General features: G+C 45.2%; 1 protein-coding gene across 8 annotated transcripts in view; it reads left to right on the forward strand.

The window, feature by feature from the left end:
* LOC119854037 (polyamine-modulated factor 1-binding protein 1-like) overlaps positions 1 to 10,862 on the forward strand; it is a 108,807-nt gene extending 97,945 nt beyond the window's left edge. For 6 of the 8 annotated variants that reach the window (XM_043511978.1, XM_043511980.1, XM_043511984.1 and 3 more), the window contains 3 exons: positions 339 to 420; positions 9,576 to 9,665; positions 10,297 to 10,862. In XM_043511978.1, the coding sequence (XP_043367913.1) occupies positions 339 to 420; positions 9,576 to 9,638 (145 nt within the window). In that variant the 3' untranslated portion in view covers positions 9,639 to 9,665; positions 10,297 to 10,862. Of the gene's footprint in view, positions 1 to 338; positions 2,622 to 9,575; positions 9,666 to 10,296 lie in introns of those variants that run through there. The other 2 variants (XM_043511982.1, XM_043511981.1) reach the window with 2 other exon arrangements.
* The last annotated feature ends 1,239 nt before the right edge of the window (positions 10,863 to 12,101 follow it).

A 12,101-nucleotide genomic window follows, 5' to 3' on the forward strand; every position in this document is an offset into this window, starting at 1 on the left:
CCTTGTGGAATTCAGAATAGGGCTGTTGGCAAGCACAAATTTGTGTGTGTGAATAAAATTGTAGGTACAAATTGAGAAACCATTTTTGATATTTTGACCTTTAAAAGATCTGAAGCGTTAGACTCACATTGAGTATCAGTTTTGATTTCCTGACATCCTGTAGTCTAAACATCAGCGTGAGACACAAAAATTAAATTACTCCAATGTAGGCAGCACTTTAATACATATTCTTTTAAAAATCAAGTTTTCTTTAAAAATTCTCTGTGTGTAAGTAGCAATTGTTAACCTTGTTTAATTCAGATATACAAAAAGGTGATGATATAATCTTGTTTTTAAAGGAAGAGAGAACGTAACCTTCTACTTGATGTCATGCTACTTATGTACACAAGACGATGGTTTCTGGAAGAAGCGATACCATATGTAAGAAGAACTCTTAAGAAATGTGGAGTAAATTCAGAAGACAGAAACTGAAACTCAGATCTATTATCCAGCCAAAACACAGGATTTAATGTAACAGCTCACAACAGGGTTTGCTCTTGCTTCAAAGGGTATGTCTACACTGCAATTAGACAAGCGCGGCTGGTCCATGCCAGCTGACTTGGGCTCGTGGGCTCAGGCTTTAATTGTGGTGTAGACGTTCGGGCTCTGGCTACAGCCTGAGCTCTGGGATCCTCCCACCTCGCAGGGTCCTAGAGCCTGGGCCCCAGCCGAGTGTCTATGCCAGAATTAAATAACCTCTTAGACCAAGCCAGCTGTGCATGTCTAATTGCAGCGTAAACAGACTCATAGAGATCAGTGGGAGCATAATTAAATCCACTATTGTAGAAGCCTGATTTTTAAACTTGTGTGCCTAACTTCAAGCACTCAGGTGCCTGAAATGGGTATTTAAGTGGGTGCTTCTATCTATAACACCCACAGCTCACACTTACATCAACATCTCTGAAAAATCACACCCAAGGTGTCAAGTTAGGGTTTAAAAATTGAGAGCCAAAGATCAGTGACTACGTTTGAAAATTTGGCTGGATGGTATCAGGTGCCTAAATGCAGCTCTCGTTGCTTCATTTTAGGCATCAGGTTACAAAGTTGAGCTCTTCAGTATGATCTGCCAGTGTTCTTCCCTTTTAGGACCACCTAGATAGGTTCACAAAACTTCTACTGATGTCAGTGGGCATGGGTATACAAGGCACCAGCACGAGGGTTCTTAGCAAGTGAAATTATCTTCACTTATACTCATGTGGACCCTGCACCTCAGGGGTTTATGTTGTACAACTTTTTTCCTGTGGAGTTTGCTGATGATAAACACATCCATTAAGATTACCCTGCACACCAATAAAAGACAGTTAGCTTGATAATTATCTACATAAATTACCTGATCCTGACTTCAGTCAGAAATGAATGCTTCAGCAGAACATCTAATATGTTTCTTCCTTATTGTTATACAGTTCTGCATTGTACTGCTGCAGCCATCAAAATGACTGTGTCTATGAGACAAATAGGTCATTAGCAATTTAAATACTTTCTATATTAATGAACACATTAACATACCTTGCCACCGTTCTATGGTAGCACTGTAGATCCCCTTCATTTGTTTTATGCATTTATTTTGGTGAAAATGCTGAACTGTTGAAACAACTTGTGGAGCTTATATTGTATAACAGTATTAAAAGAAACTTGTATCACATCCTGTTTCAGCAGCTCACGTGTACCATGATTTTGAAATTATGCTGGGGAAGATCTATGACCTGTGTTACACAGGAAGTCAGACTAGATGATTACAATGGGTCCCTTCTGGCCTTCGAATCTACTAATATTCTCCAGCTAGGTATTTACACAGCCCATTAACTGCCATATCTAAGTGCCTCTCAAGTATTAGTTCTTAGAATGGCAAGATTAGTGATAAATTCCAGGGTCCAGTGCTATTTTCCATACACTCAGACCTCCCTCTACTAGTTGACAATTTCTTTGTGTCTAATGGAGTGTAATTAGTGCAAAGGGAGAGGCAATTCCCATACCTATTGCAGAAATTGAGGTTTCAAACCTTTGTTACCCGTCAGCTCTGTGTTCTTGGGGAACCAGGGTGCAATACCCAGCCTGTCTGACTCACGAAAGACCTCCCCCCGTTCCCCCCCAGCCTCTGCTTGAACCAAAGCCAATCAGACAAAAGACTTACAAAAAGCAATGAAAAGGCAGTGGAAGACGCACCTAACCCCCTCCGGACAAGGGCGACAGGATTAAGGAAACTCCCTTAGCCTCATTTGCATCAAAGATGGGACAGGGACACATCACTATTAGCATACAGAATGGAGAACAGAGATTCCAAGGCAAGAACCGCATGGAACTCTGGGACCAGAAAAGCAGGAAAGCACTCTGGACCCTCAGCTACTACCACCACCTGGGAACCCCAATCCATTCAAGCTTCATGGAGTGGTGAGAACCCAGCTCTCTCTCTCTAGGTATAGCCTTCTGAACCTGACTTGTGTGATCAGTTATAGTTTTCTAAACCTGACTTTTATAATCAAATTTAAGTAAGATTTAATATTATAACTGTTTTGTTTGTTTGGCTCCTCTATGGTTATAACCTGACAATAAATAACATTCATGGTTAAGCTGGTTGCTTCTCTCTCTCCCCCCTCCTCGTGGGTTTTTTTTTTTTTTTGCTCATCAAGTGGATTACTACCAGAACAATTGTAACGTGAAAGTGGGGATAGGGACGTGCTGAATCTGGGACATAGGAGGGTGGCAGATTGAAAGTGCTGCTTGACCCAGCCTGCTCAGGCATACTCTATACCGGTGCGGTGCCCATGGCATCTGAGGGTGACAGCTTGGAGGTGCTGTTTGACCCAGCCTGCTGAGTCCGAGGGCCTATGAGGGTGACAGCTTGGAAATGCTGCTCAACCCAGCCTACTGAGTCCAGGGACATAAAAGGGGTCACGTTGGGAGTGCTGATTAACCCGGTCATCTCAGATGCGCTCTGTTAATGTGTGTGTGTGTGTGTGTGTGTTCATCTGATTCTGGGGCTGGAAGAATCCAGCCCTGGGGAATCTAGGTCCCACAGGACAGCTCCATTGGTAGGTGGAAAAGGCATAGAACTATAGGATTAGAAAGGACCACAAGGGTCATCTAGTCTAACCCACTGCCAAGATGCAGGATTTGTTGTATCTAAACCATCCAAGACAGATGGCTCTCCAGCTGCTTTTTGAAAACCTCCAGTGAAGAAACTTCCACAACCTCCCCTAGGCAGTCTATTCCATTGTTCCGCTGTTCTTACAGTTAGGAAGTTTTTCCTGAGATTTAATCTAGATCTGCTATGTTGTAGTTTGAACCCATTACTTCTTGTCCTCTATAGCAAAAGAGAGCAACTTTTCTTCATCTTTTTTGTGCAGCCTTTCAAGTATCTGAAGGATGGAAGGAGGTTACTAGTGGAGTTCCTCCGGGATCGGTTTTGGGACCAATCTTATTTAATCTTTTTATTACTGACCTTGGCACAAAAAGTGGGAATGTGCTAATAAAGTTTGCGGATGACAAAGCTGGGAGGTATTGCCAATACAGAGAAGGACCGGGATATCACAGGAATGACCTTGTAAACTGGAGTAGTAATAATAGGATGAAATTTAATAGTGAAAAGTGCAAGGTCATGCATTTAGGGATTAATAAGAATATTTGTTATAAACTGGGGGCACATCACTTGGAAGTAACAGAGGAGGAGAAGGACCTCGGGATATTGATTGATCACAGGATGACTATGAGCTGCCAATGTGATTTGGCCGTGAAAAAAGCTAATGCGGTCTTGGGATGCATCAGGTGAGGTATTTCCAGTAGAGATAAGGAGGTGTTAGTACCGTTATACAAGGCACTGCTGAGACCTCATCTGGAATATTGTGTGCAGTTCTGGTCTCCCATATTTAAGAAAGATGAATTCAAACTGGAACAGGTACAGAGAAGGGCTACTAGGATGAGCCGAGGAATGGATCTTACAAAAGGAGACTCAAAGAACTTGGCTTGTTTAGCCTAACCAAAAGAAGGCTGAGGGGAGATATGATTGCTCTCTATAAATATATCAGAGGGATAAATACCAGAGAGGGAGAGGAATTATTTAAACTCAGTACCAATGTGGACACAAGAACAAATGGATATAAACTGGCCATCAGGAAGTTTAGACTTGAAATTAGACGAAGGTATCTAACCATCAGAGGAGTGAAGTTCTGGAACAGCCTTCCAAAAGGAGCAGTGGAGACAAAAGACCTATCTGGCTTCAAGACTAAGCTTGATAAGTTTATGGAGGGGATGGTATGATGGGATAGATCAATTAATTGCCAAAAGTAGGCTATGACTATTAGTAGTAAATATGCCCAATGGCCTGTGATGGGATGTTAGATAGGGTGGGATCTGAGTTACTAAAGAAAATTCTTTCCTGGGTGTCTGGCTGGTGAGTCTTGCCCACATGCTCAGGGTTTAGCTGATTACCATATTTGGGGTTGGGAAGGAATTTTCCTGCAGGGCAGATTGGCAGAGGCCCTGGGGGTTTTTCGCCTTTGCAGCAGGGGGCATGGGTCACTTGCTGGAGGATTCTCTGCACCTTGAAGTCTTTAAACGATGATTTGAGGACTTCAATAGCTCAGACATAGGTTAGGGGTTTGTTACAGGAGTGGGTGGGTGAGATACTGTGGTTTGCAGGGTGCAGGTCAGATTAGATGATCATAATAGTCCCTTCTGACCTTAAAGTCTATGATTCTATGACATATCCCCCCTTAATCTCCTTTTTTCTAAACTACACATACCTGTTCCTTCAGCCTTTGCTCATATGGCTTACATTCCATCCTTTGATCATCTTTGCTTGCCTGCTTCTGGCTCCTTTCCAGTTTCTCTATACATTGGTGAAATTGGACACAGTACTCCAGCTGCGGTCTAACCAGGGCCCAGTAATATCACTTCCTGTGCCTTGCATGCTATGTCTCTGTTAATGCAACCTAAAATTGCATTTTTTTTTTTTTGCAACAGCATTGCATTGCTGACTCATGTTGAGGTTGTGATCCACCACATCTCCCAGATCCTTCTTAGCCCCTTCCCCCATTCTGCTGCCAAGCTCCTTTCCCCCATTCTGTATTTGTACATTTATTTTTTCTTCTCTAAAAAGCATGGCATGTGACATTTGTCTTTGTTGAATTTCATTTTGTTGTCTAGAGCCGAGTTCTCCAGTGTTCAAGATCCCTCTGAATTTTAGCTCTGTCTTCCAAAGTATTGGCAACCTCCCCCTAGCTTTGTGTCATCTGCAGACTTGACCAGTATGCTCTCTATTCCTACATCCTGGTCATTAATAAAGATGTTAAACACCAGTAGCCCCACAGCAGCTCCCTACGGAACTCACTTGAGCCATCTCTCCAATCAGAAGACATCCTTCCATTAATAGTTATAGCATCATGATAGCAATAAGGTGAATGGCTTCTAAGCAGCAGGGAGAGGGGACAGGATGGAGCAGTTGGTGGAACAAATCCGACCCTCCCTCCATATAGTATCCCTTAACAGCCTGCTGAAACTCTAGAAATTAATGAATTCTCAGCAGTCATCTACCAGCTAGTTATTTGTTTCTCTGTGAAGTCTAAGCCTGTGCATCTCCCTTTACATGGCTATTAAAGATATTAAGTTGCTAAAGAGAGTAATATAATCACAGAAAAAGATACAGAACTACAAAAATAAGAGGGCAGGTGTGGAATTTGCTGTCTAGTTATTACTGGAATCTTTATTTGTACTTAAAGCATTTTCAAAAATATTGTAGCAACTTGCAGTTCAGCAGGGAAGGGGATAATGTGAAATTGTATTTTTTACAGTTGATTAGTGGATTTAGATCTCTAAGTAGTAAACTCTGTTCAATTTAAATGAATCTGATGACCAATTTTCCTGATTGTGTGTGGAAAATTTAGGATCGGATGATAAAAAAAAACCCTTATTGTTCAACTATAACCAGCATTCAGCATAAAGACCTAGAAACAGATATAAAGGTGAGCTAAAAAATGTTAGTGTTGATGGAATCCCAAACAATAGATTATGCTATGTCAGTGAAGTCATACACCTTATTTACTAAGCCCAGGGCATTTGAATTGCAGTCCTTCAGTTCTCTCCTAAAACAGTGGTTGATGTCACTGAGAGTTCACTATTGTAGCCTAGCATATCAGAACTAAAGTGACAAATACTACCTTTAAAAACAGGTTTCAGAGTAGCAGCCGTGTTAGTCTGTATTCGCAAAAAGAAAAGGAGTACCCGTGGCACCTTAGAGACTAACAGATTTATTAGAGCATAAGCTTTCGTGAGCTACAGCTCTGTAGCTCACGAAAGCTTATGCTCTAATAAATTTGTTAGTCTCTAAGGTGCCACGGGTACTCCTTTTCTTTTTACCTTTAAAAAAAAACTTAAGTGAGTGGAAACAGGCAAGTGAGACAGGAACTGACTGTCCCTGGATCAAAAAAACCCCCCCAAAAAAAACAAAACAGTGATACAGATTTACTGCTATAATATTTCTACTGTTCCAGTCTTTTCATCAGAAGTAGACACAGCTGGATAATGTTTTTGTGAAAACCAAGAGTCCATCACTGATAAAACAAACATTTCTGTGAACAAAGCTAGATTTGAATCAGTCTCCAACAGGGAAATGTCAGTATATTAACCCAAAATACTTTTGATTCACCCAGTCCAGAAATCCACTATTTCAACAGACACAGTCCTAAGACTGAAACTATTAGTACAAATATTTCTCTAAAAGATTTTTTTGGATGTTAGAAGAACTGAAAAGGATGATAAAGGCAGAGAAGCCCAAATTTGGATGCTTAAAATTTGTTTTCAAAATAACTCCTTAAAATGTGGTTAGATAGTTTGAATGACATTAAAAATAGCATTGCGAGGGTAAATCCCATTACCCAGAACAACCTCATTGCCTTCACTAGAGTTAGTACTTGTGGACAGTGGTGATGCACAAGAAAACTGAATGCAGCTCACTCTCCCAGAGCTATTTTGGCAAAGAGACATCAATCACTACAGTCAGATGCAACTCTGAACACAGGAACTGCAGTTCCTGAGTAAGAAAAGCAATTACTAATCTTGCATAACTTTTGTTCTTTGAGATGTGTTGCTCAGGTCCACTCCATGCTAGGTGTATGCACGCCGCATGCACAGTTGCCAGAGATATTCCCCTCAATGGTATCCATTGGGCTGGCTCTAGCGCCCCCTAGAGTCACATGCATATGCACCAGTATAAGGGGCGCCACAGACCCACACCCTCTCAGTTCTTTTTTGCCGATACCTCTGACAGAGGAGTAGGAGGGTGGGTAATGGAATAGACATGAACAACACAGCTTGAAGAACAAAAGTTACGAAAGGTTAGTAACCATTTTTTCTTCAAGTGCTTGCTCATGTCCATTCCATGCTAGGTGACTCACAAGCAGTACCCCTGGAGATGGGCTCAAAGTTCATGTATGTGCTGACTGCAACACTGCTCTCCTGAAACTGGCATTGTCATAGGCCTCTTGGGTGATGGCGATGGCATAGTGGGACACGAAGGTATAAACCGACAACCAGGTTGCGGCTCTGCAGATGTCCTGGATTAGTACCTGTGCGAGGAATACTACTGACAAAGCATGGGCGCTTGTGGAATGAACAGTAATGATGGCTGGAGGCAGAACGTTCACCTGCTCGTAGCAAGCTCAGATACGGGTGGTTATCCAGGATGAAATTTTTTGGGTTGACATGGGTAGCTTTCTTATCCTTTCTGCTACTGCTACAAAGAGTTGCATGGACTTGCGGAAAGGCTTAGTTCTCTCAATATAAAAAGGCAAGGACCCCTGCCTGATATTCAGCATATGAAGCTGACATTCCTCTGAGGTCTTGGGAAGATGACAGGTAGAAAAACGACCCGATTGCTGTGGAATTGCAACACCATCTTTGGTAGGAAGGCCGGATGAGGGCACAGTTGGACCTTGTCCTTGAAGAACACTGTGTAGGGTGGTTCTGACATAAGGACTTTGATCTTAGAGACCCTGCTGTCTGAGGTGATTGCCACCAGAAAGGCAACCTTCCAGGAGAGAAGCTGTAGAGAGCAAGATGCTAATGGCTCGATGAGGGATGCGTGAGCCTCAATAGGATCAGGTTTATGTCCCATGCAGGGCTTGGTTTGTGAACCTGAGGATACAGTCTTTCCTTGAGAAATCAGACTGTCATCTCATGGGAGAACACTGTTCTGCCACTCACCGGAGAGTGAAAGGCTGATATGGGCACTAAATGAACTTTATAGATGTGCATGCCAGACATTGCTGCTTTAAGTGGAGCAGATAGTCCAAGATAGACTGAAGAGAAGATAGAAATGGAGAGAGATCCCATTCAGAGGCCCAACAAGTGAAACGTTTCCACTTGGCCAAGTAGGTAGCCCTCGTGGAAGGCTTTTTACTACCTAGCAAGCCCTGTCAAGCCTGTTCTTCAGAGTTCAGCCACGGGGCATCCATTCAGTCAGGTGCAGGACAGCAAGGTTCAGGTGAAGCAGCCGGCCATGGTCTTGAGAAATCAGGTCTGGGTGGAGTGAGAGCAAAAGCAACAGAGGTGCCACAGCATTCAGGAGAGTGCTGAACCAATGTTTGCATGGCCACACTGGGACTACCAGAGTAACTGTCACCTTGTCCCACTTGATTTTTAAGAGGATCTTGTGAACCAAGGAATTGGGGGAAAGGCATAGAGGCGCTTGTCTGCCCATGACAGCAGGAAAGCTGTTTGAGAAAGAGCCTGGGCTGTCTCTGCACAGTGAACAAAACTGGTGGCATTTCCTGTTCTGCTTGGTAGTGAACAGGTCCATCTGGGGAGACCCTCACCTCTGGAAGACGGATTCGGTAAGTCCCAGGTGAAAGGACCACTGGTGGTGAGAGGAAAAGATCTTCTGAGATGATCTGGCAGCATGTTAAAAGGCTCCTGGGAGATGTGTTGCCTCAAGGTGAAGAAATGTTTCACACAGAAGTCCTACAGCCAGAGGGCCTTCTGGCCCCTCCCTGCTTGTTGATGTAAAACATGGATGCGGTGTTCTTTGTTAGGACATGTACCAATTTGCCTAAGATCTGGGGAAGGAACATTTGGCAAGCTAAGTGCACTGCCCTGAGTTCCCTGACATTTATATGTAGGAAAAGTTCTTCTTCCTGAAATTGTTGAGATTGGCTCCGCACCGTAGGTCTCACGTGCCAAGACTAAGGCTACTGACAGTTGATGGGCAATAAAAGGTACCCCCTGCATTACCAATCCTGGGTCTTTCCACCAACCCAGGGAAGTGAGGACCAAAGGTGGGACCATGCATATTGAGTCTAAGTGGAGTCTGCTCAGGGAGTAGACGGATGCCAGCAACATCTGGAAAGGCCTGAGGCACAACCTTGCAAACTGTATGCTGCCATGTGTCCCAATAGTTTGGGGCAGACCTGAGCAGTTTTTACTGGGTGGACTGTGACTCATATCAGATCCGGCAGGCGTGCTCTGGCTTGTGTCGAGTCAAGCACTGCCCTGATGAATTCTATTCTCTGAACTGGGACCAGAGTTGACTTTTTCTTGTTTATCAGCAGGCCCAGCACCTGGAAGGTGGCCTGGATTGTACTGATGCTGTGCTGTACATGAGCCTGTGACCAACCTTTGGTCAGCCAGTCATTGAGGTACGGCTAGCTTGCATGCCTCGGTGCCTGAGGAGGGTTGCTACCGTCATACACTTTGTGAAGACCTGTATGGCTGCCGATAGACCGAAGGGGAGAGTAGTGAATTGGCAGTGGCGTTGACCCAGTACAAATCTGAGGAATCTCCTATGACCATGGAAGTTAGAGATGTGGAAATAAGCATCCTTTAAGTCGAGGGTGGTGTACCAGTCTCCTGGATCCAGGGAGGGAATGATGGAGGCCAAGGAGACAGTGCAAAACCTCAGTTCCTTGAGATATCTGTTGAGGTGATGCCGGTCCAGGATGGGCCATAGGCCCCTTTGGCATTAGGAAATACCAGGAGTGAAACCCTTCCCTCTTAAGTCTCAGGGAACTTCCTCTTCGGCCCCCACATATAGGAGGGATTGCACCTTCTGGGCAATGAGTTGCTCATGAGACCGATCCCTGAAGATGGATGGGGGTGGGAGTTGGGAGAGTGATGGATGAAAATTGAAAGGTGTAATCGGACTATTACTATACTCAGGACCCAATGGTCCGAATATACTCACAGGAGTATTTGTGAGAGCCCGATTGGGAGGCTTAGGTGGAAGGGAGGGGTTTGCATCATTTGTAACCTTTCCCATTTCTTTTGTAGGGCTCCTGCCTGGAAGGCTCCACGGAAGGTTGCTGGGGCCTAAAGTGCTTCCTGGAAGCTGGTGACATGTAAAGGAAGGAAGGGCAGCCCTTGAGTCCTTGAAGTTTCAGGTGAGTCTGCTCTGAAAACAGAGAGTAGCCTTCAAAAGGGGAGGTCCTGGATGGACTGCTGAACTTCGTGAGATAGGCCAGAGGACTGGAGCCATGAACAAAACCTCATGGTGATTGCAGATGCCCTAGTCCTGGCTGCTGAGTCAGTCACATCAAGAACTGCCTGTAGGGAGGTTTTGGCCACACTCTTGCCCTCCTCCAGGATGGCCATGAACTTCTGCCTCAACTCCTGCAGGAGGAAGACCTTAAATTTGGACAATGAGTCCCATAGATTAAAATTGTACCTCCCCAACAAAGCCTGCTGGTTGGAGATATGTAACTGGAGATTGCCTGTCAAATAAATCTTTCATCCAAAAAGGTGTAGTTTCTTAGCATCTTTATCCTTGGGGGTAGCACTTGACTTCCCTTGCCTGTCCCGTTCATTAGCTGCCAACACTACCAAGGACCCTGGGGGAGGAGGAGGCAAATAAAGGTATTTGAACCCACTTGCCAGTACATAGTATTTCTTCTCTGTCCTCTGAGGTGGGGGGGCAGAGAAGGAGGAGTCTGCCACAGCATTTTGATGGGTCCCATCACTGCTTTGTTGATAAAGGCCACTCTGGAGAAAGCAGCTGCAGACAGAATATTGATCAGGTTGTATGCCGACTCCTTAAACTCCTCAACCTCCAGACCCAGCTTCACGGCAACTCTTTTCAGGAGGTCCCGGTAGGCCCTGAAATAGTCTTGAGGGAGCAGGCTACTAGGTCCTGCAACCCCTCATCTGGATCGATGAGGAGGAGGAGGCTTACCCTGGAGGAGGGGCTCCCTCCTCTTCCTCTGCTTCCACCACATCCATTGGGGCCAGCTTCTGGACATCGGCAGTCAGTACCAGAGTCAGGGTCCGGTGCCGAGTGGAAAGGGCCGGAGCCTGTCTTTCTGAAGCCACTGAGTACGAGTGGTGGGAAGGCGGACCCAGTGCCAGGGGAAACTCCTAAGGGTTCCAGTACAGCCACTGCATCAGCATCAAAGTCTGGTGGAGTGTAGGTTTGGGTCGACAGAAAGATTCCTCTTCGGACTGCGAAGAGGAGCAGTACCCGCTTCTGCCGCCAGGTGGGGTTGGGGATCTGGGGACCCGCAGCAGATTGATGATCACTGTGTCAGGATCATGGAGGGCTTGCCCCTAGCAGGTGCCTAGGTGGCTGGTGCCAGGAAGGAGCTCTATGCTCTCTCCTATCTTTTGATGCGTTGGTTGATGGGGGTCCTTGCAGAGTTGGCGGGACCGTAGGAGACAGCGTGTCCTTCGCTGCGTGGAAAGTCTCCGGGGTCAAAGGAACCAGAAAACGTCTGGCCCCAGGACTGCTTGCAGGAGTTGGTGGTGGATCCCAAACTGGATTAGGCACTCTAGGCAGAGTCGGTGGTGCCATCACTGGCTTGTGCAAGGATGAGTGGCCCAACACGGCATATACCAGCACATATGCGCACAACTCCAGGGGGTGCTAGAGCCGGCCCAATGGATATTGCTGAGGGAAAAAATCTTGGGCACCAGTGCCTGTGGCATGCACCTAGCATGGAATGGAAGCACTCGAAGAAAGTGCCATTTTACAGTCACTTTCTGAGTAGCACCACATAGTATGGAATGCCGATGGACTTTTACAAAGTATACAGCAACACAAAAATCCCAGCTCGTGATGTGCAAACAACTCTGCATTAACAATG

This window comes from Dermochelys coriacea, chromosome 3, assembly GCF_009764565.3.
Source record: "Dermochelys coriacea isolate rDerCor1 chromosome 3, rDerCor1.pri.v4, whole genome shotgun sequence".
Taxonomy (NCBI): Eukaryota; Metazoa; Chordata; order Testudines; family Dermochelyidae; genus Dermochelys; species Dermochelys coriacea.